Source organism: Chiloscyllium plagiosum, chromosome 22 (assembly GCF_004010195.1).
Source record: "Chiloscyllium plagiosum isolate BGI_BamShark_2017 chromosome 22, ASM401019v2, whole genome shotgun sequence".
Taxonomy (NCBI): Eukaryota; Metazoa; Chordata; class Chondrichthyes; order Orectolobiformes; family Hemiscylliidae; genus Chiloscyllium; species Chiloscyllium plagiosum.
The window spans coordinates 45,085,498-45,109,880 of NC_057731.1; the positions used below are offsets into that span (position 1 = coordinate 45,085,498).

General features: G+C 43.3%; 1 protein-coding gene across 2 annotated transcripts in view; it reads left to right on the forward strand.

Moving 5' to 3' along the window:
• The first annotated feature begins 14,682 nt into the window (after positions 1–14,682).
• ldb1a (LIM domain binding 1a) overlaps positions 14,683–24,383 on the forward strand; it is a 97,932-nt gene continuing 88,231 nt past the window's right edge. For both annotated transcript variants that reach the window (XM_043712933.1, XM_043712935.1), the window contains exon 1: positions 14,683–14,956. In XM_043712933.1, coding sequence (XP_043568868.1) covers positions 14,932–14,956 — 25 coding nt within the window. In that variant the 5' untranslated portion in view covers positions 14,683–14,931. The remainder of the gene's footprint in view (positions 14,957–24,383) is intronic.

Here is a 24,383-nt window from a genome sequence, read left to right on the forward strand (position 1 = left end):
TTTAAGAGGCATTTGGATGGGTATATGAATAGGAAGGGTTTGGAGGGATATGGGCCGGGTGCTGGCAGGTGGGACTAGATTGGGTTGGGATACCTGGTCGGCATGGATGGGTTGGACTGAAGGGTCTGTTTCCATGCTGTACATCTCTATGACTCTATTTGAATGTTTTTTGAGCTGCATTATCCACACAGGTGGAAGATATTCAAACCCAGTTCATTTTTGTGTCTTGTAGATAGTGGAGAGGTTCTAGGAAGTCAGGAGATAAAATGGTTCACTGCAGAATGCCCAGCTTCAAGTCAGATTTTCTTATCATAGCATTTATATGTTTGATCCAATGAAGTTTATGGTAAGCGGTGACCTCCAGATTTAAATGATGGAGAATTTGATGATCGTATTGCTATTGAATGTCAAGAAAAGGTGATTAGACAAAGTGATTTGTTAGAGAGGATCATTTCCCGATATTTGTGTGACATGAATCTGTTAAACCCCTTGCAATAACAGCAAAATTCTGTAGATGCTGGAAATCTCAAACAAACAGAAAATGGAGGAAAAACTCACTAGGTCTGGCACCATCTGTGGAGAGAGATTCAGAGATACATTTTGAGTCCAATATGACACTTCTTGAGAAATCTCTTTGAGACGTTTTACTCTGTTAGAAGTACAAGATAAATGCAAGTTCTTGTCGTGCTGTTGCAGCAATGGAGAAATTACTATTAAATAACATGAGACAGAATTGTTGTGATTTTTAACGTGTGAATTGTCTCACTTTAAGCATAAGAATTGCTGGGCAGTGGATTGAGATTTGGAGAGAAATGAGTTTGGATGTTGAAGATGTTAAGTTTTTAGTCAAATGTGCTGCATCATAAAATGAAGAATATTGGATAATGAATGGAAGCCATAGTTCAAGGGGACCAAAGGGATGTCAGTGCTGGAATGATTTTGCTTTCTGGTAACAGTAAATCAGAGTGATTGAGGTTGTATCTAATTATGTCTTGGAGATATCATAACACAGCTTTCACCATGAGATCAGGACTTCCAGAAGGTAACAACAGAAGATTTAATTTTGCTTTACAACAAACTAACAAGTAGGATGTCTGAAAAAAATGGTCTAGTTGGAACCCGAGGGTGTTTTTGGGAAATTATCTGAACGTTTTAAGACAGTTGCAAGTTGGGAGAGGGATACAGACTGCAAGGTGACTTGTTGAATTTAAATTAATTTCCTAAATTGGACAGGATTTTCCATCAGGTTTAGAAGTAAAAGGATAATATATCCAAGTATATACAAGTCTCTGCTCAAGTAGGTTCCATGTGGAAAGGTGGAAGTTCCTGAACCAGTGCAATCATTAAGATGGTTCAGGGCATAGAATTAAATGTAATCCATGTGTTTGGTTAATTATCTACTCAACTGCACAGAATCATTAAATAAGTTGGGTGGAATCAATCTCAGAACATATTGTGTGAAGTCTGTGGAACAATTAGCTCTGAAAGACAGCACTGTATTGTTTCTTGCTTTCTTATTCCTTTGTTGATCACTAAATGGCAAATTGCATTTCCTTTAGGGACAGCAACACCTTTGAGAGCAAATATCAGTGGAGTTTTTCACCACAATCCCCATTTAGTTTTAACATCCCTAAGGAAACACTTCCAGATTGGACAGTGCCTCAGCACTTCTAAAATTTCCAGTTGAAGAAGTTCAAGTTTATACCCTTGGGGGAATTGAATGAGAGTTTAATCTTCTGATGGGTAAAATCAGCATATCTCTAAATGAGAGTATAACACTCCAGCACATATTGTACAACAATACAACATTTCATTTGCTATATACGTTTTGCAAAATCTTAGAGTTACTACGGCACAGAAAGAGGCTAATTGGCCATCATACCAGCTCCCTGCAGAGGAATGCAAACAGCCACTACCACCAACACCAATCCCACCACCCCACCCCATACCCCTCCACACACATGCACACACACATACTCAGCAACTCCCTGACATCCTGCAAGTTTAGGTGGGATATGGGCCAAGTAGGTGGGACTAGCTTAGTATGGGATTATGGTTGCCATGGACTGGTTGGACTGAAGGGTCTCCTTCCATGCTGTATCACTCTATGACTCTATAAATGTCCATTCAGGTTCCTTTGGGAAAAAAAATTATCATTGCACTTTGACCATGCTGACAATGATTAAGTTCCAGGTTGTGCCCATTCTCTGCATCAAAAGACTCCTCTCATGATGCCCCACATTTTCTCAGTGTCCCTTAGTCTTGGAAGATTTTTCAAATCAACCTGTTCAGAGTAGTTATTGCACACTTCTGGAACAAATGGGGTTCAAACCGAGGTATTCTGGCTCAGAGGTAGCAGCAATACCACTGCAGCATGACTTAGTCTTTGTATCATCAGCTAATGATGACAGGGGAAGGAGATATGTTGCAGCTGAATTCGAGTGTGATTGACAGCAATCACTTCTGCAATGCGTGTCTGTGGCTCAAAGAACCTCTGTTACAAACTGAAAAACAGGAGCAAAGCATCAGAGGTGTAAAGTTACAGAAAAACTGTTCCAGAATCCAATTTCACCCATTAGGCAATGTTGGAACAGAAGTAGGCTATTCAGTCTATCAAATCTGCTCTAGCTGAGCATTTATTAAAATGCCACTTTTCTGGGCGGCACGGTGACACAGTGGTTAGCACTGCTGCCTCACAGCGCCAGAGACCTGGGTTAAATTCCCGCCTCAGGTGACTGACTGTGTGGAGTTTGCACATTCTCCCCGTGTCTGCGTGGGTTTGCTCTGGGTGCTCCGGTTTCCTCCCACAATCCAAAAATGTGCAGGTTAGGTGAATTGGCCATGTTAAATTACCCATAGTGTTAGGTGAAGGGGTAAATGTAGGGGAATGGGTCTGGGTGGGTTGTGCTTCGGCGGGTGGGTGTGGACTTGTTGGGCCGAAAGGCCTGTTACCGCACTGTAAGTAATCTAATCTAATCTATACTGTATCCTTATCCCTTGATTATATTAGTTCATAGCGATCTATTGATATCTATCTTGAACATATTCAACAGTTGAGCTTTTGCAGCCTCTGTGAATGAGAATTCCAAATATTCACCATCCTCTGAGTTTGTCCTTATCTTAGTTTGTCCTTATCTGGAGATTCTAGCATCACCAGTCAGGGGAAACATCCTATGTTATCTACATCCATGCATTCTAATAGAGGTCAACATCAACACAGTCATTTCAGTGATTGCTGAGTTAGTCTTTAACAAAATTTGCTCTGGATTCCAATTCTTAAGTGTGTGCAAGACCTCAGCCAGACTGAGAACCTATACCATGGACTTTTTACAGATTAAGGGTACAACTTCGGTTCTGGTCTCTTAAGAGAAATAGCTGGTTCAGTTACCACTGATTGTAGTAAAAGGCTCGGGCCCAAGCTTTATAGGATGAAATTGGTTGAGAAAAGTTCACCTAGATTGGCTCAACATTTTTAAATTAGAAAATGACTGCCTGAGTGAATTCCTAATTAAGTACCTGGAAGTTTTCCAGGTAGTTCTTGGGACTATCTAAGGAGCCATGGCTACCTTGCATGTTGACTAGGAAGCAATTCCATGATATTGCAAGTGCCATCAACATAGAGGCAGAAATCAGACGGCTGGAAAGCAAATGAATCATCAAACCAGTTCAGTTAGCAGAATGAACAGCAATAGTCATATCGATTGTGAAGACAACGAGTTGGTTTGCTGTTGGGGGGATTTTAAACAAATGTTAGACTGCTTTTTGCAGATGAATAAATACCTAGTCCCTCACATAGTGGATTTGTACGCAAAGCTGACAAGGGGGCTGTCTTTCCTGGACAATGGACATGAACCATGTGTACTTGCAATTGCAGTTAGAAGAGGATTCCCAGAAGTATGCTACAATTAACACCCATAAGGATTTGTACCAATATACAAGACTGCCATTTGGGATATCATCAACCAGTGCAATGTTTCAGCAGACGATGGAGAATATTTTACATGGTCTATCCCAGGTTGCCATTTATCTATAGAATCCATCTACCAGCACTGTCAAGGAAAGGCCGTCAGCATTCTCAAAGATCCATCCCACCCTGGTCATGTATTTCTACAACCTCTACCACTGGGGAGAAGGTACGGAAGCCTGAACACATGAACCAGCCGGTTTCGAAACAGTTTCTACCCTACTGTTATTAGAATACTGAATGGACTCACAAAGTTTTAGCATTCGCCTGTACCTGTGTTTTGGTTTTTGCTGCTGTTTACCTATTATTTACTTATCTGTGCTACTTAACTCTGTGATCTGCCTGTATTGTTTGCAAGACAAAACTTTTCACTGTGCCTCCGTACACATGACAATAAATTCAATTCATCTAGAAAACATGCTAATAACAGGGGAAATCAATAAGGAGCACTTAAAGATCTTGGACATAGTCCTTAGATGTTTCTCCCAGGTAGGCACGTGCTTTAGAAGGGAAAAATATATATTCCATGCACCCCAACTGACCTACTTGGGCTACAGAGTCAACAATATTGGGTTCCACCAGTTGGAAGATAAAGTGAGTATGATCAAAGATGTCCAGGTCCCATATCTGTACAGGTCTTGGGTTTGGCTGGTGAGTTTTAACAGAAAGTTCCGACATGAGAGCTGGCCTCCATCCTGGCATCTTTGTATCAACTCTTAAAAAGGGTCAACCTTGGAAATGTTCACAAAGCCAGGCTGATGGGCCAATGGGCTGAGAAGTGGCAGATGGAGTTTAATTCAGATAAATGTGAGGTGCTGCATTTTGGGAAAGCAAATCTTAACAGGACTTATACACTTAATGGTAAGGTCCTAGGGAGTGTTGATGAACAAAGAGACCTTGGTGTGCAGGTTCATAGCTCCTTGAAAGTGGAGTTGCAGGTAGATAGGATAGTGAAGAAGGTTTGGTATGCTTTCCTTTATTGGTCAGAGTATTGAGTACAGGAGTTGGGAGGTCATGTTGCAGCTGTACAGGACATTGGTTAGGCCGCTTTTGAAATATTGCATGCAATTCTGGTCTCCTTCCTATTGGAAGGATGTTGTGAAACTTAAGAGTGTTCAGAAAAGATTTACAAAAATGTTGCCAGGGATGGAGGATTTAAGCTATAGGGAGAGGCTGAACAGGCTGGGGCTGTTTTCCCTGGAGCGTCAGAGGCTGAGGGGTGACCGGTGACCTTATAGAGGTTTACAAAATTATGAGGGGCATGGATAGGATAAATAGGCAAAGCCTTTTTTCTGGGGTCGGGGAGTACAGAACTCGAGGGCATAGGTTTAGGGTGAGAGGGGAAAGATATAAAAGAGACCTAACAGGCAACCTTTTCACACAAAGGGTGGTATGTGTATGGAATGAGCTGTCAGAGGAAGTGGTGGAGGCTGGTACAATTGCAACATTTAAGAGGCATTTGGACGGGTAGATGAATAGGAAGGGTTTGGAGGGATATTTGCCGGGTGCTGGTAGGTGGGACTAGATTGGGTTGGGATATCTGGTCGGCATGGACGGGTTAGACCGAAGGGTCTGTTTCCATGCTGTACATCTCTATGACTCTAAGTGAAGAAACAGCTATTACCCTCTAAGGTGTTGGCACACTATGATCCTGAGCGAGATCTGGTATTGACAGGTGATGCCTCTCCATATGGAATTGGGGTAGTATTAGCTCGTAGGTGGCCCAAGTATAGGAGTTGGGAGGTCATGCTGTAGCTGTACAGAACATTGGTTAGGCCACTGTTGGAATATTGCGTGCAATTCTGGTCTCCTTCCAATCTGAAGGATGTTGTGAAACCTGAAAGAGTTCAGGAAAGATTTACAAGTATGTTGCCAGGGTTGGAGGATTTGAGCTACAGCTGTTTTCCCTGGAGCGCGGAGGCTGAGAGGTGATCTGAAAGAGGTTTATAAAATCATGAGGGGCATGGATAGGATAAATAGACAAGGTCTTTTCCCTGGGATGGGGGAGTCCAGAACTAGAAGGCATGGGTTTAGGGTGAGAGGGGAAAGATATAGAAGAGACCTGAGGGGCAACCTTTTCACACAGAGGGTGGTGAGTGTGTGGAATGGGCTGTCAGAGGAAGTGGTGGAGGCTGGAACAATTGCAACATTTAAAAGGCATCTGGATGGGGGTATGAATAGGAAGAGTTTTGAGGGATATGGGCTGGGTGGTTTCAGATGGGACTAGATTGGGTTGGGATATTTGGTCGGCATGGACGAGTTGGACTGAAAGGTCTGTTTCCGTGCTGTACAGCTCTATGACTATATGACTCTATGAATGTCCAATAGTGTCTGCATCCAGGACTTTGGCTAATATAGACAGTAAATACACTCAGGTAGAAGAAGGAAGGTTTGATGGTCATATTTGGAGTCAGGACATTCCAGCAATACATTTATGGATGTAAATTGATCATAATAATGGGCCACAAACCACTTCTAAATCTACTTAAAGGGGACAAAGCAGTGCTGCCCTAGATTCAGGCCGAATTCACCGGTAGGCATATAATTACAAGTTGCAACACTGTTCAGGAGGCTAAGTAGCTTTTGCGGATGCATTGAGCTATCTCCCGCTGGCAGATACACCACTGGTGGTACCACCATTGGAAGAGTCCATTCTGGTTTCAAATATTCTGAACACGCTTCCAATCACAGCTGACAGTATCAGACTTTGGATGCAGAAAGATCCAATCCTGGCAAAACTGAAACAGCCGGTTGTGATGGGGAGGATACCAAAGGGCCATTAAAACCAGAATTGAAATCTTTTTGGACGAGATCACAGGAGAGGATGGCATATTATTCTAGGGAGCAAGAATGATTGTCCTGAGCAAAGGTCACCGCCAGATACTGGCTGAACTTCACCAGGGTCATCCAGGAGTTTCCAAAATGAAGATGTTGAGAAGTAATGTCTGGTGGCCAGATTGGATGCAGACATTGGTGCATTGGCGGAGCAGTGCCAACAAGGACAAAAATTACTGCCAGCAGCACCCCCCCGATTCATGGGAATAGCCAGGTAAACCCTGGACTCAATTATACATTGACTATTGCAGATCATTTCATATGCTCAATGTTCTTAGTCATTGTAGATGCCCACTCAAAGTGGTTGGACGTGCATAGAGTTCATTTGTCAAACACAGAGATGACAATAGAAAAACTGCGCACACGTTTTGCAATACACGGACTCCTGGAAGTCTTGGTCATAGGTAGTAGGTCATTGTTTGCCAGCAGGGAATTTGAATATTTCCTAAAGTCAAATGGTATTCAACATATAAGGACAGCTATCTATACTATCCACCATCCAATGGTCTAGCAGAAAGAGCGGTCCAAACTTTGAAGGCAGGCTTAAAGAAACAGCCTACAGTTTCACTCGGAGCCAAACTGTCCCAATTCCTATTTGATTGTAGAAGCACCTCTCATGCAACTACAGGGATAACTCCAGCAGAGTTGCTAATGCACCAGGTTAAATATGATCTTTCTGGACCTGGGGGGAGGATTATATTCATTGGAATGATGTCAGCTCGGTGTATCTCATAGAATATGAGTTCCCTGATTGGGACAGTTAACCTTATCCAATCAGGGAGTCCTGGCTGACAGATATAAACAGGAGTGTCAGAAGTTCTGCTCACTGTAGGCATAGGTTAAAGGTTACAGGAAAACGGTTCAAAAGGGACCTAAGGAGCAACGTTTTCACACAGAGGGTGGGGCATGAGTGAACTGCCAGAGGAAATGTTGGAGGCTGGTATAATAACAACATTTTAAAAGGCACCTGAATGGGTATATGGATAGGAAGGTTTAGAGGGATGTAGGTCAAATGCTGACAAATTGAACTAGATTAATTTAGGATATCTGGTTGGTATGGACAGTTGGTCTGAGGGTGAGTTTCCATGCTGGGCATCTCATGACTTGAAAAGAGTATGACAGAAAGCAGGAAACTATTGACCAGTAAGTCAAAGTGTATCAATAGAGAAAATGCTCAAATCCATTTTTAATAAAATTGCAGGACATAATACAATCAGGAAGAGTTACATGATTTTGTGAAAGGCAAATTGTATTAGCCAAATTTATGATTTGATGATGTATCATGTGGGGTGGATAAAGGGGAAAGCAGTAAATATGTGTTTGAATTTCAAAATGACATTTGCTAAAGTAGCACATAAAAAGGTACACTGCAAGTTAAGAACTCATGATGTTTCCGTGTGATAATTTAGCATGGATTACTTAGTGAATGGGAAACAGATTATGGACAAATGGGTAATTTTCAGGTTGGCAAACTACTTGTGGAATTCGAAAGAAATCAGTGGTGAGGCCTCAACTATTTGCATTCTATGTTCATGACTCAAATGAAGGAACAGACTGTATTGTATCCAAATTTGCTGATGATACAAAGATAGGTAGGAAAGCAAATTCTGATGTAGTTATGAAAAAGACGGCAAAGAGTTATAAATAGATTGAGTGAGTGAGCAAAAAGTTGACAGAGTATATTGCGGGAATTTGTGAGGTTGTGTACTTTGGCATGAAGAAGACAAAAGCAAAATACTATTTAGATCAAGAAGTTACAGAATAGAGGGATCTGGGCTTCACAGTTATTGTGGCACAAAAGGGAGTCATTTGGTCCATTTGAGTACACGCCAGCTCACTGCCCAGCAATCAAATTGACCCCATTCCCCATTGATATCCCTGTAGTCTGAAAGTGTACTTCCCTCAAGTGCCAATCCAATGTCCTTTTGAAAAAATAATTGCCTTACTCTGATCATGTTTGCAGACTGGAAAGTTCCAAGTCATTTACACTCAAGTTTAAGAAAGTTCTTCCTCACATTCATGTGGCAATGAAAACGTCTCTGGCTCTACAACCGAGCAACAAGTTCAAAGTGTGGATAAGAACAAGGACTGCAGGAATGAAGAGTGAACTGATGACAGTACTGTGGTGCAGGGAGCCATTCCAATGCTGACAGTAAAAGGCATATAGTTGTGAAGGGACAGTGAAATTGGGAGGAGAATTAACTATTCTCTGCATCTGAGAGGGAGTCCTGACAGCTGTGTTAACTGTCCTCTGACAGGTCTGAACACATCTCCTCTGGGTTGAAAAGGAACTTGGGGAGAGAAAGGATCCAGTTGTTGTGGTTTACATGGGTACCAATGATACTAAGGAAGAAGTTCTGCTGAAAGAATATGGACAGCTGTAGTCTATGAATCAGAAAAGGATAGCATGCAAGTGCAGCAAGTAGTAACAACAAGCAAGGCAAGTGGAATATTTACTTTTATAGCTAGGGGTATGGAATACAATAGGGAAGGTCTTCCACCAGCTATACTGTATATTAGTGGACATCATACTTGGAGCATAGGGTTGGCCTCCATACTTACGGAGGGGCACATACCCATTAGAAGCAGTTCAGAGAATGGGTTGATTAATGGGATGATACTTTACGATGAAAGGTTGAACCTGTATTGATCGGAGTTTAGAGGAATGAGAAAACATCAGATTCTGCGGGGGCTTGACAGAATAGGTATTTCTTCTCATAGGAGAATCTAGAATTATGTGGCACAGTTTAATCTGGGATCTCCCATTTGAGATGGAGATGAAGAGTGTGTTGTACAATAAGTTGAAGTAAAATCTAAAAACATGAAAAATATTAGACCAGAGTAAAGCAGTGTATTAAATCAAAACAAACAATTTTTTTTCCAAAGCAGCATTAAAAGCAACCCAAAAACCTGAGGCCAAAATTCATCAGTGTCACAGCAAGCAGCTTCACTGATGATTAATTAGTTTGCTTGAAGCAATGTCCAGGGGATTGACCTTGATGTCTGGATATTCCAGATCAGTTCTGGAAGTTTGGCAGCCCTGCTGGCTCCATCCTATTTATGTAGTTATTCAAAACTCTGCAGGTACATTGTTATGTTATTATGGATCAACCTTGGATCAGTGAGTAGCTTTGTCTTTGGTTCAGAAAATCATAAGTTCCATGTTCAACTCCATAAGCTTGAAAACAGTGATTCAGGCTGACACTGCAACACAGTACTGCGGGAGCAGAGCAATGTTGAAGATGTTGTCTTTTGAATGAACTATTAAACCAAGGCCCCCTGTTTTCTCTCATGTGTTACAAAATATCCCATTACCAACATATGGAGAAAGGCATGGAACTGCATAGTGTGCTGGTTAATAATTACCCCCTGAACTGCATCATTTTATATGAAAAAAAATGATCACACTGCTATATGTGGGAGCTTGCTGATCTCCTACTCTATAACATTGTCTACATTTCAAAAGGGTAGCATTAGCCATTAAGGGCTTTGGACATCTCAGGGTCATGAAAGGCACTAAATAAAACATGCAGATTATTTTTTAAAAGAAAGCTCAGAAATTTCCACTGCTCCTAGCTTGATGTGCAGTGTGAACCCTGGAATTCTTACACCAATGGGCTCAAAGAAATCAGAAATTCCCATGCAGCTGAATGATAATAAATCACTTGCCTCCAGGGTATGATCAGCTGGAGACAATCTGCTGCAATCGGCATTTTGCATTTATAAATGACTGTGTGGAGCCAGCTGTCCAGGACACATCCTGAAGAATGGGCTGGCATTGGTGAATTTATTGTCCAAAAGTCCCTTCTGTGTCCAGGGTCCCATTTATTTTTATCTCTACTAGATAAGAATCATGTTTACAAGCACTTGTCAGGCACTCCCAGGATAGCTACAGCACAGGATTATATACACTCCTAGGGCCGATACAGCAAAAGTCAACACTAAACAAATCTCACTTCACATTGATAATTAGATACTCCCAGGATTGGTACAGCACGGATTAGACCTTGGAATGGGAAGAGGCCATTCTGCCTCTTGAACATGTTTTGCCATTCCATAATCATGGTTGACCTGCACCTAAATTCACATGATACCCTTATCTGATAAATAGGGCATAAAACATGCCTATAGATTTGTTCTGATTTTTGTCTCCAAGTAAAATGTACTTTGGTATGTAAAATACTAAAACATGACTGGGAAAGATATATTCATTGCTAGAGTGGCTAATGTACTTCATAGCTTACTAACCTTTTCTATCTCCTGCTCACCTTACCTCTAGCTCGCTGCCTCTCCCAATCACGTCCCATGTGGCTCACTGACCTGCTCACTTGCTATCTTTCCGTTGCACTGACCCTCCTCTTCACTGTTTTGCCCCTGACCCTTCCAATCTTCCACCTCTGTCTTGCACATCAGCCCTCTAGTTTGTTGCCTATCTCATGCTGGTTGCCTCTTCCGCTCATCACTTCCCTTCCTAAATCCTCTGGCCGCTGCCCCTTCCTCACACACAACACTTTCTTCTCCCAGATCCAAGCGGTGAATGACGGGTTTAGTGAGGGGCACAAAGAGGCAGGAAGCAAGCAGAGGGTTGGTGAACAGGAGAGATGAATGGCAAATGAGGAGTGAGGCAGTGAGTGTTAGGGTCAGTGAGCAGGCCACAGGAAAGAGGATCTTAATTGACATGTCCAAAGTGTAGTGAATACTGCTATTCCAAGGAATCTGAGCTACATTTGTGCAATTTGGGCTCATAACTGCCTTCTCATTACTTTCATGAAATTCCACTGTTTCCATTCCAATGCCAGTCCATCCTCCCAGTGTCAGTCAGACCAGGTTTTCAGATAAACCTTGCCAAAAAGCCTGAAGTGACATGCAAAAGAATAGTTAACTGTGTTAATGTGAGCAACACATATTCTTCCTGTTAGAAGAAAACAAATTAGTAGAAATATCTCATTTGAGTAACATGACAGGCATATTTTCTTATCAGAGGACTATCTCTGTCTGCATTTGGTACCATCTTGCACTGTGATTAGCTGTTAGCTGGATGATAATTAGTTTCTAACACTACTATCCTGTGTAAACTGTCTTGATATTCTGTGTTTTTCTTTCTGCTGTACTGTCCAGGTTCTGTTAGAAGTATCTTGCTGATCTATCTTGCTCTGCTGTGTTGCTCCATATTCATCAGGTGTGGACCTTCTAACTTTCACATGGGGTGGCAGTGAGAACAGTGTAACATTCAAATAATACTGCTCCTGCTGTGTAACACACTGTACAGTATGCACAGATCTCCCTGTTTAACATATCAGTATGCACAGATCCCTGTTTAAGACACTGTTCAGAACACACAGATCTCCCTTTTAAATGTACTTTTCAGTACACACAGCTCTCCCCATTTAACACTGTTCAGTACACACAGCTCTCCTTGTTTAACGTATTGTTCAGTACCCACAGCTCTCCCCATAGTACACACAGCTCTCCCTGTTCAACGTACTGTTCAGTACACACAGCTCTCCCTGTTTAATGCGCTGTTCAGTACACACAGCTTTCCCTGTTTAACGTACTGTTCAGTATACACAGCTCTCCCCATAGTACACACAGCTCTCCCTGTTCAACATACTATTCAGTACACAGAGCTCTCCCTGTTTAATGCGCTGTTCAGTACACACAGCTCTCCTTGTTTAACATACTGTTCAGTACACACAGCTCACCCCATTGTACACACAGTTCTCCCCATTTAACAATGTTCAGTACACACAGCTTTCCCTATTTAATGCACTGTTTAGTACACACAGATTCTTGATTGGCCAAGTCTTTAGCGTGTACTGCTTATGGATACTTTTTTCCCTCATGTGTTATGTAATGCCTAGTCTTATAAGGAGGCCTCCCACTGTGTAATGCAGCGCTGGCCCTCTGCCCAAGGCAATCAGTTTGAACAGAACTTTCCTTGTGTGCGTGGGCAAAATTACTTGAATGTCCATTATCCTGAGGAATGTCTTGTTTGAATTGAGAATCTAACCTTGAGGAAAAAAAGCCTCAACTCTAGGCAGGAAGGGAGAACTGAAGATGATTAATTTAAGTTTGAGGAGAGAATACTGGAGCAGAGACATGACTTCAAACCCTGGGATCACATTAACCTGTGTGTCTCTGGACTGAGCTGAAAATGTGTTGCTGGAACAGCGCAGCAGGTCAGGCAGCATCCAAGGAACAGGAGAACCGATGTTTCGGGAATCAGCCCTTTTTCAGGAATCTGGACTGAGCACTGTGAATGCCCGCAATATTTGTAATTTAAGGTGTTAGTCACCCGTACGACTCTGTTTCGTCAGATGGTTGTGGATTCACATTCAATCCCAGGGATTTGATAGCATATAATATGTATTGACAATCCCAACACAATATTTAGAGAGTGCTGCATATTCAGAGGGGCTATATAGAAGGAGTACTCTACTCAGAGCTGCTGAATGCCCTCAAAGGTGAAGCTAAAGAATTCTATTAAGTAAATGAGGTCCGCCTTGTTCTATGCTCAGTACTTATCCCTCAAACAATATTGTTGAAACTGATATCTGGTCAAAGTTAAAAATCACACAACACCAGGTTATAGTCCAACAGGTTTAATTGGAAGCACCTGGTGTTGTGTGATTTTTAACTTTGTACACCCCAGTCCAACAACGGCATCTCCGATATCTGGTCACTTATTGTAAAGCTGTTTGTGGGATGCATGTGTTGGGTGCAGTATTCTCTGTGTTGAAATGTTGGCTAGACCTCTGCCCTTAATGGGAGGAAAAAAACGAGGTAAAAACAATGACTGCAGATGCTGGAAACCAGATTCTGGATCAATGGTGCTGGAAGAGCACAGCAGTTCAGGCAGCATCGAGAAGCTCCTCGATGCTGCCTGAACTGCTGTGCTCTTCCAGCACCATTGATCCAGAATCCTTAATGGGAGGAAGGCCTGCCCTTGTTAATTGATGACTATCAAAAAAAGTCATCATTCCCCATATTTCCAGGATTCTAAAAACAAAAAAAGCATCAAGTGTTGAAAAAAAAATCATAATTTTATTATAAAATTTAGAAATTGCTGGAGAATACACAGGTCTGGCAGCTTCTGTGGAGAGGGAAACAGTTAATATTTTGAGTTTGATATGCCTGTTCTTCAGCTCTGACCTTCCAGACCTGCTGTGTTTCTCCAGTAATTTCTGATTTGATTCCAGATGTTCAGCATCCATAGTATTTTGCTTTCTCATATTTTTATCAAACCCTCTTTGACTTTTCTCAGGGATTTTGACGGCAGTAGTGTCCTGGAGATGACCTTCAATTCAAGGAGACTCCAGGGTCATCCTGGTCGGTTTGCATCCCCGAGGAGCCGGAACACTGTTGATTCCTCTCTTTAATCCCAAGGGCACATGGGTAAGACCTTTTATTAGTTAACCCAAAGCTGAAATTAAAGATGGGACTTTGTAATTTGTTATTGCCAGTGCAGCTGTGGGCAGTACAGTTACTGGATTCGTATTTTTTGACCTCTGAACATAAGCACAGGGAAAACAAAAAAAAATGTGGACTATGGTTCTGAAAGGGTTAACATTCTCATTTTGTCGACTGGCAGTGGGGGAGAGGAGAGAGGGAAGGAAGGAGCAGGGTAGAGAGGGGGGAAGGTGAATGACTTCTATTCGATGAATAAGCACTGCAGATCTAGCTGAAAGGGGTTAAGGTTTCTCCCTGTCTAGAGAGCAATGATGGATAGCGAAAGGAATTTGATGGGAGCAGGCTTTTTCAGTATAGAAAACAACCTTTTAGAGAGAGCGAGAGAAAAAAATTTGGGTCACATGCTTGTTGTTGCTTTGCCATCTCTTGTTTCCTGGGTTACCCTGCCAGACACACACTCCACCCACTGAATTTAGTATTTGCATATTAATGAGTGGAGGCATTCCGCCTTTGAGGGACGAATAATTTCTGCTTCCTGTTTCTCTGATGGTCCCTCTTTTTTTTTCTCCTTCCCAGAGATTTCAGTACGTGACATCAACACACACAGGACACCATGAAGTAGAGAGAGGCTGTGCTGTCTGCTTGTTGCAACCAGAAGAGGAAAAAAAAGGATTAAACAAAAACATATATACGTATAGGAAGGGAGTTCAGAGATGTGAAAAATGTCAGGAGGTTGTTCATGTCCTGGTGAGTACAGTATACTCCAGTAACTAATGGGTAACCAATTAACTTTATTGATGTGGAAATTTGTGATTTATGTGGGGCTGGGTTGAGGCCTGTGGTTCCACATTATTTTCAGTTCAAGCATAGCTGTGGAAGCAGAGAGAGGGAAAAAGATCCTTAATGTGTTTCTTTTTGTGGTTGAACCATTTTAGATCTGATCTGCAAGAATTGTTTTTCCCTGCAGTAGCACTCGTAGTGTGTAACAAAATGATGCCTGATTGTTTTATTTTAGATTTCTGTGCACACACACACGTGTGCGTTGCACTTGTGGTTATTGCGTATTTAGTAATCTTGTAAAACACAAAGTAAAATGGGTTTTATAATATCCTCCAGTAGGCACATCATCAGTAAACTTTTACATTTGGTTTTGTAAGAGTGTGGCACAAAACTAATAATTCTCATTTGCTTTTGTAACTGTTATGCATACCTGCCATTTCATTCCAATAAATATTGGAGATATTTACTTACCATGCTTTTTAAAACAATTAGTGAGCTTTCTGGAAGCAAACATTTGTTGGTGGCTTGGTACAGACCAGGAATTTATGTAAGCTTGTACACCACAAGTATTTGGGTTGCTTGCGCCATGCCTTAAAGACGACGAGCGTTCCAGATTTGGCTCCCTATCTGCCAGGAGTCTCACAATTGTGTTGAACAGTTTTGAGCTAGTGAAGGAATAAGTTAGATTGGTTTATTGCTTAACTTTGTTTTCAAGACTTCCTAGGCTTCACCCACTTCTAAAGTCTCCTCCAAGGTACCAAGGGATTGTCAGCTGGAGGAGGCTACAGAGGTAACGTGGACTGGAGACCATGGATGTATTTGAAATCTTATTGCCTCAACTCTGAAAGATGTGCCTTTAATTCCTGAGTCCTTAGCTCTGCAACTCCCTGTTGAGATATCTTTATTCCATCAGCATTTTCCTTAAAACCTACGTCTTTGACTGAGCTTTTGGCCACCTGTCTAAATATCTCCTTATGCAAGGTATCTTTGTTTATGAGGAGGCAATGACCTAGTGAAACTATTTAAAAAGGGTAAAAACAATTACTGCAGATGCTGGGAACCAGATTCAGGATTAGTGGTGCTGGAAGAGCACAGCAGTTCAGGCAGCATCCGAAGAGCAGCAAAATCGACGTTTCGGGCAAAAGCCCTGCATCAAGAATACAGGCAGAGAGCCTGAAGGGTGGAGAGATAAGTGAGAGGAGAGTGGGGGTGGGGAGAAANNAGTCCACATTGATGCCCTGGGGTTGAAATGTTCCGAGGTGGAAGATGAGGCGTTCTTCTTCCAGGTGTCTGGTGGTGAGAGAGTGGCAGTGAAGGAGGCCAAGGACCTGCGTGTCCTCGCCAGAGTGGGAGGGAGAGTTGAAATGTTGGGCCACAGGGCGGTGTGGTTGATTGGTGCGGGTGTCCCGGAGATGTTCCCTAAAGCGCTCTGTTAGGAGGCGTCCAGTCTCCCCAATGTAGAGGAGATCGCATCGGGAGCAAAGGATACAATAAATTATATTGGTGGATGTGCAGGTAAAACCTTGAAGGATGTGGAAGGCTCCTTTAGGGCCTTGGATGGAAGTGAGGGAGGAGGTGTGGGTGCAGATTTTGCAATTCCTGCAGTGGCAGGGGAAGATGCCAGGATGGGAGGTTGGGTTGAAGGGAGGGCGTGGACCTGACCAGGTAGTCATGGAGGAAACGGTCTTTGCGGAAGGCGGAAAGGGGTGGGGAGGGAAATATATCCCTGGTGATGGGGTCTGTTTTGGAGGTGGCGGAAATGTCGGAGGATGATTTGGTTTATGCGAAGGTTGGTAGGGTAGAAGGAGAGCACCAGGGGCGTTCTGTCCTTGTTACGGTTGGAGGGGTGGGGTCTGAGGGCGGAGGTGCAGGATGTGGACGCGATGCGTTGGAGGGCATATGTAACCACGTGGGAAGGGAAATTGCGGTCTCTAAAGAAGGAGGCCATCTGGTGTGTTTTGTGGTGGAACTGGTCCTCCTGGGAGCAGATACAGCGGAGGAATTGGGAATACGGGATGGCATTTTTGCAAGAGGTAGGGTGGGAAGAGGTGTATCCAGGTATTTGTGGGAGTTGGTGGGTTTGTAAAAAAATATCGGTTTCAAGTCGGTCGTCATTAATGGAGATGGAGAGGTCCAGGAAGGGGAGGGAGGTGTCAGAGATGGTCCAGGTAAATTTAAGGTCAGGGTGGAATGTGTTGGTGAAGTTGATGAATTGCTCAACCTCCTCACGAGAGCACGAGGTGGCGCCAGTGCAGTCATCAATGTAGCGGAGGAAGAGGTGGGGAGTGGTGCTGGTGTAATTACGGAAGATCGACTGTTCTACATAGCCAACAGAGAGACAGGCATATCTGGGGCCCATACGGGTGCCCATGACTACCCCTTTGGTCTGGAGGAAGTGAGAGGATTCAAAGGAGAAACTGTTAAGGGTGAGGACCAGTTCGGCCAAACGAATGAGAGTGTCGGTGGAAGGGTGTTGTTGGGGACGTCAGGAGAGGAAGAAACTGAGGGCTTGGAGGCCCTGGTCATGGCGGATGGAGGTGTAGAGGGATTGGATATCCATGGTGAAGATGAGGCATTGGGGGCCAGGAAAACGGAAGTCTTGGAGGAGGTGGAGGGCGTGGGTGGTGTCTCGAACGTATGTGGGGAGTTCCTGGACTAGGGGGGATAGGACAGTGTCGAGGTAGGTAGAGATGAGTTCAGTGGGACAGGAGCATGCTGAGACAATGGGTCGGCCAGGGTGGTCAGTTTTGTGGATCTTGGGAAGGAGGTAGAACTGGGCAGTGCGGGGTTCCCGGACTATGAGGTTGGAAGCTGTGGGTGGGAGATCTCCTGAGGTGATGAGGTTCTGTATGGTCTGGGAGATGATGGTTTGGTGATGGGGGGGTAGGGTCATGGTCGAGGGGGAAGTAGGAAGAGGTGTCCTCGAGTTGGAGTTTGGCTTCAGCGGTGTAGAGGTCAGTGCGTCAGACTATCACTGCGCCCCCTTTTATCTGCTGGCTTGATGGTGAGGTTGGGATTGGAGCAGAGGGATTGGAGGGCTGCGCGTTGTGAGGGTGAGAGGTTGGAGTGTGGGCGGGGGGGTGGACAGGTTGAGGCGGTTAATGTCCCGGTGGCAGTTGGAAATTAAGAGGTTGAGGCCAGCGGAGGGTTTCCAGGTGGATGCAGTGTGTTGGAGGTGGGCGAAGGGGTCCTCGGAAGGTGGGCGGGAGTTCTGATTGTGAAAGTAAGCTCGGAGGTGGAGGCGGCAGAAGAAGTGTTCGACGTCACGGCGTGTATTAAATTCATTGATGCGTGGACGGAAGGGGATGAAGGCGAGTCCTTTGCTGAGGACTGATCGTTCGTCCTCAGTGAGGGGAAGGTCTGGAGGAATAGTGAAAAATCGGCAGGGCTGGGAGCTGGGATCTGGTGTGGGTGTGGAGTTGGGAGTGGGGGCGGAGCCTTCCAGCACCACTAATCCAGAATTTAGTGAAACTATTGCTGGACTACAAATCCAGAAACTTAGCTAATGTTCTCGGGATCGAATTCGAATCCCATCACAACAAATTGTAGAATGTGAATTGAAGAAAAGAAATCTGGAATTAAGCATCTACCGATAACCATGATCTATTATCAGTTATCAGAAAAACCCGTCAGGCCTTCAGGGACGGAAATCTGCCATCCTCACCTGGACTACCATATGTGTGGCTCTAGAGCCACAGCAATGTGGCTGACTCTCAACTGCCCTCTGAAATGGCCTAGCAAGCTGCTCAGTTGTATCAATCGCTACAAAATCTCAATGAAGAAACTAGACCACTTGGCATTGACCTAAGCATTGGAGATGACAATGGCAAAAACAACACAGTGGCAAAGTCCACCTTACTAACATCTGAAGGCTAGTGCCAAAATTGAGAGGGTAGTCTTACAGACTAGTCAAGCAACAACCTGACTTAGTTTTGCCCACAGAATGATACCTTCAAGACATAGACACAAACACCACCATCATTATCCCTGGATATGTCCTGTCCCACTGGCAGGAATAGACCCAACAGAGCTGGTGCACAGATGGGTGGGAATTGCCCAGGGAGTCCTCAAAGACTCACAACCCCATGAAGTTTCGTGGTTTTAGGTTAAACGTGGGCAAGGAAACCTCCTGCTCTTTTCCATGTAGAGTTCTCCATTGGCTGATGAATCAGTACTCTTTAATATTGAACAAGATTTGGAGGAAGCACTGAGGGCACAAAATATAATCGGAGTGGGGGATTTCAATGTCCACCACCAAATGTGGCTCTCCATCAGCAGTACTGATGGGTAAGGTCTTAAAGGATGTAACTGCAAGATTTGTCTCTGTGGCAGTGATGAGGAAACCAACAAGGAAACCACCAGGTTGCAAATGCATATTTCCATGACAGTATAGATAAGAGTGATCACTGCATAGTTATAGAGATGTACAGCATAGAAACAGACCCTTCGGTCCAACCTGTCCATGCCGACTAGATACCCCAACCCAATTTAGTCCCACCTGCCAGCACCCGGCCCATATCCCTCCAAACCCTTCATATTCATATGCCCATCCAAATGCCTTTTAAATGTTGCAATTGACTTTGTGGAGACGACATCCCACCTTCACATTGGGAATACCCTCCAACCGGTTGTGTGGCACTAACACTGTGCTAAATAGGGCACACTTGGAACAGATCTAGCAACTTAAAACTAGGCATCACGAGGCTCTCAACAGCAGCAGAATTGTACTTCAGCACAACCTGCAACCTGCTCATCAGACAGTGCAGGAGGCATGATAGGAGCAACATCAGGCATACCTAAAAATGGCATGTCAACCAGATGAAGCCACCAAACAGGGCTACTTGCATGCCCAACAACATAAGCAATAAGTGATAGAGCAAAGTGATCTCACAACCAGTGGATCAGATCTAAACTCTGCAGTCCTGCCACGTCATCCATTCATGTCTGGTGATGGACAATTAAACAATTCACTGGATGAGAAGCTCTGCAAATATCCCCATCTTCACTGTCAGAAAAGCCCAGCACATCAGTGCAAAGACATGGCTGAAGCATTCACAGAAAACTTCAGCCAGAAGTGCCAAGTTGATGATCCATTCAGCCTCCTCCAGTGGTCCTCGACATTTCAGATACCAGTCCTTGGCCAATTCACGTGATATCAAGAAATGGTGCAAAACACTGGATAGTGCAAAGACTATGGGCCCTGACAACATTCCAGCAATAATACTGAAGATTTGCTGCTCCCAGAACCAAGGTATTCCAGTACTGTTACAACACTGGCATCTACGTGGCAAGGTGGAAAATTGCCAGCTATGTCCTGTACACAAAGGCAAGTCAAATGCTACATGGCTAATTACCATCCGATCAGTCTACTCTCAAGCATCAGTAAAGTAAGGGAATGTGTCATCAAAAGGGCTATCAAGTAGCACCTGTTCAGCAACAACATGCTCAGTGATGCCCAGTTTGGGTTCTGCCAGGACCACTCAGCTCCTGACCTCATTTCAGCCTTGGGTCATTCATGGACAAAAGAGCTGACTTTCAGAGGTGAAGTGAGAGTGACAGTCCTTGATATTAAGGCTGAATTTGACCAAATGTGTCATCAGGGAGTCCTGACAAAAGTGAACTTGATGGGAAGTGAGGCAAGCTCCCTGCTGGTTGCAGTCATACCTAGCATACAGGAAAATGGTAGTGATTATTGGAGGTCAGTCATTGCAGCTCCAGGACATCTCTGTATCAGTTCCTCAGGTTAGTAGAAAAAAGTATAAAATATTTTTAAAAAAGGATAAAGTAGAAAATATTCTGACTCTTACAAAATAGATTCTTTTTGGGGAGTTTGGAGAGGGAACTGATTGATAAAATGATCAAAAAGAGACATTTGAGCAGGTTTATAAAGGTTGCAGAAAGTATGCAATTCTACAGTGCTTTTTAGGCCCTCAATATGTCTCAAAGAACTCTACAATGATGAAATATTTTTGAAGTCTCCATGATTTTTGTTAATGGCAGAAATGCAGCAACCTCCCATAAACACCTATTCTGTAAGAACTTAGTTGGGGGATAAATATTATTCAGGATGCCAAGGAAGCTATCCCGTTGTGCTTCAAAATAGTGTTCTAAGATCTTTTACGTTCACCTGGGAGGAAGACGGTACTGCACTGGGAATGTCATTCTGTATTATGTTCTCCTGTCTCTGTGAGCATACCTGAACGCTGAACCTCTGACTCCGAGGCAGGTGTGGTGCCTACTGAACCATGTTTGACATGAAAGGTCAGTGGGGAGGAGGCTTTGAAGAGGGAATTCTAGGGAGTGGGGTCAAGGAAAGCACATTTGGGTTCACTAGTGTTGTGGGCATGGTATTGAATTGGTAACCTTGAGTTCAAATCAGTGGCGAAAGTGAATTAAGAATAAGTCTGCTAACTTATGTACTGCCAGGGATAGAATGAAAATGAAAACTGATGGATTATTGTTAAACAGGGGTGGAAACCTGCCACCCACTACAACAACAACCTAACTGTTTGTAGCACATTTTAAAATCTGTGAAATCAATGGTGGTCCCTCAGAGTAGCATCACTGTTTAGTTATGAGTTTCATGGAATCCCTACAGTGTGGAAACAGGCCCTTTGGGCCAACATCTCCACACCGACCCTTTGAAGAATAACCCACCCAGACCCATTTCTCTACCCTATTACTCTAGATTTACCCCAGACTAATGCACCTAACTTACACATCCCTGAACACTATGGGCAATTTAGCATGGCCAATTCACCTAACCTGCACATCTTTGGACTGTGGGAGGAAAGTAGAGCACCCAGAGGAAGCCCACGCAGACACTGGCAGAATGTGCAAACTCCATGCAGACAGTCGCCCAAGGCTGGAATTGAACCCGGGTCCCTGGCGCTGTGAGGCAGCAGTGCTACCCACTGAGTCACGGTGCCGCCATGGTGTTGTTTTAAATAGAGACTCTGGAAAGGTGCAAAATGAAATTTGCAAAAATGGCATCTTCTAACAGAAAGATTACAGATTGTATGGGTTAGTTAGACAGCATCTAGGAGTCTAAAGCCCTAGGCCATAAATGCAAGATAATCACTAAAAATCGTCTACACAACTCAGGAGAAACCTTCTTTGATCAGGTGAGAGTATGATACTTGCTACTGCAAGGAGTGCTTGAGGTGAAAAGCATAGATGAATTTAAGAGGAAGCTAAATAAGTGCATGAGGGAGAAAGAATTAGAAGGATATGGTGAGATAAAGGGAAGTTAAAAGGCCTATTTGGAGCTGAAATGCTGTCATACACTGACTTAATTGGCCTGTTTCTTTGCACGTTTAATGTAACTTGATCGTATCAAATAAAATTTGACAGTGAGCAACATAAGGAAACTTTATAACTGGTCATCAAAATATTGCTCAAAAAGGTAGATTTTAAAAACTTTCTTAAAGCAAGAGAGCTGATTGAAGAGGCAGAGACATTTAATGGGAGAATTCTAGGCTTCTGAGCCTTGACAGCTGGAGACATGGCTGCCAAAAGTGAAGCAATTAAGATCAAGAAAAACTGAAAGAACTGTGGATGCTGTAAATCAGAATTGAAAACAAATTGTTGGAAAAGCTCAGCAGGTCTGGAAGTATGTGTGGAGAGAAATCAGAGTTAACGTTTTGGGTCAATTGACCATTTCTCAGAGCTGAGGAAAGGTTACTTGACCTGAAATGTTAACTCTGATTTCGGTCCACACATGCTGTCAGACCTGCCTAGCTTTTCCAGCAACATCTGCTTTTGTTTCCAATTAAAATCAAGGATGCACAAGAGGCCAGGACTGGGAGAGTGTAGAGATCTCAAATATTAAAAGGGATGCAGCAAGTCAAAGAAAAAAGGGTGAGAATTTTAAAACAAAGGCATTCCCAATAAAGGTTGGTGGGTCCATCAGGTGATATGTGAGCAGACCTCTAAGGAATAAAGGGAACAGCAGGCAATTTTATTTAAAGTTCATTCTTTCGATGTAACAAGCCTGACATTTATTTCATGAACGTAAGTGCCCTTAAAACAATGGCCACACTTCTTTGAGACCCTGTAGTATATGTATTGCGGGGCTTCCCACAGTGCTCTTGGTTAAAGGATTTTGACTGTGTTGGAAGAGATTGCAGTTATGTGGTGGGAAGAGGCTACAGGGCAAAATGGTTTCTCATCAATGTGTTAAGGATTGGGAGCAAGTGGAGACAAATGAGCAGGACACAGCGTGAACGAAATTTGGGTGACGGGAGGTTTGGAGAAGTTGAAGTTTAAAGAAGATAAAGGATGTAAAGATAATTTTGAGATACTTTTATCACATGTATATTACTTGGCCAATAATTATGACACCTGGACATGCTTTCAAATTCCAACCTTTCACAATCAGTTAAATCTAATTCTGGTGACCATGAAATTACCAGATTCTGGTTAAAAACCCCATCTAGTTCATTAAATGTCCTTTAGGGAAGAACATCTGCGTTATCTGGCCATGCCCATGTCTCCAGCAATCTCTTTTTATTCTTTAATATTGAATTGGCCAAGAAGACAAAAGTTGTATTCAACAAGGTGGCTAACGATCACATTTACAAGGGCATATGGGTGGGTAGTAAATGCTGGATGTAGCCAATGACATTTGTAGCCCGTGAATGAGTAAATTAGGAAATAGAACATGGAATGGTGAGGGTCTGATGAGCTAATGGACTAACCACAGCTGCTACTTAATGTTAGACAAAACTTCATTTTTGTACACCTCTCATGCCCAGACAGTGTAGCATATTCAAATCTGTGCTGTTCTCAGGTCTTTTTTAATCTTCACAAACCATTTACACACTGAGTCCACTAGCACTCTTCACAATTTCAGCAAGATAACCATGTTTTAGAATGAGCAAATTACCATGAATGTTGGACATCTGATCTAAAAGCTCATTGTTTTCATGTGAGCTTGAAAAACAATTGTCAGCTGTGACTTAGAAGTGGCATTATTCTCTTTTGAGTTGGAAGGTTATGCGTTAGAGACCCATTTTCTGAGACTTGAGTATAAAATCCATATATTCCCAGCACAGTACTGAGGAGAGCTGCATTGTTTGAATGTGGCATGAACCTGAGACTGTGGCTGTCCTCTCAGATGGGCAGAGGTGTACCACCCAAGACTTGGACCCTTCATGGTCGATATCTGAGGAATTCCCCATGTTTAGCTGTTTAGGCTTCAAAGGATAATGGTGCCGTGATGAGATGATGGAAGGCGTAGAGCATCCACACAGTCCTGAAGATCGCTCTCCTTGACTTTTCATTATGTTCTGAGTGAGGTGTTCCCTGTGTTTTTCCTGCTGTCACTGTTAAAGGCTGTAATTCTTCTCCTTTAATTAAATGTCTCTCTTCCTGAAGTTTTAACAGTCAAGCA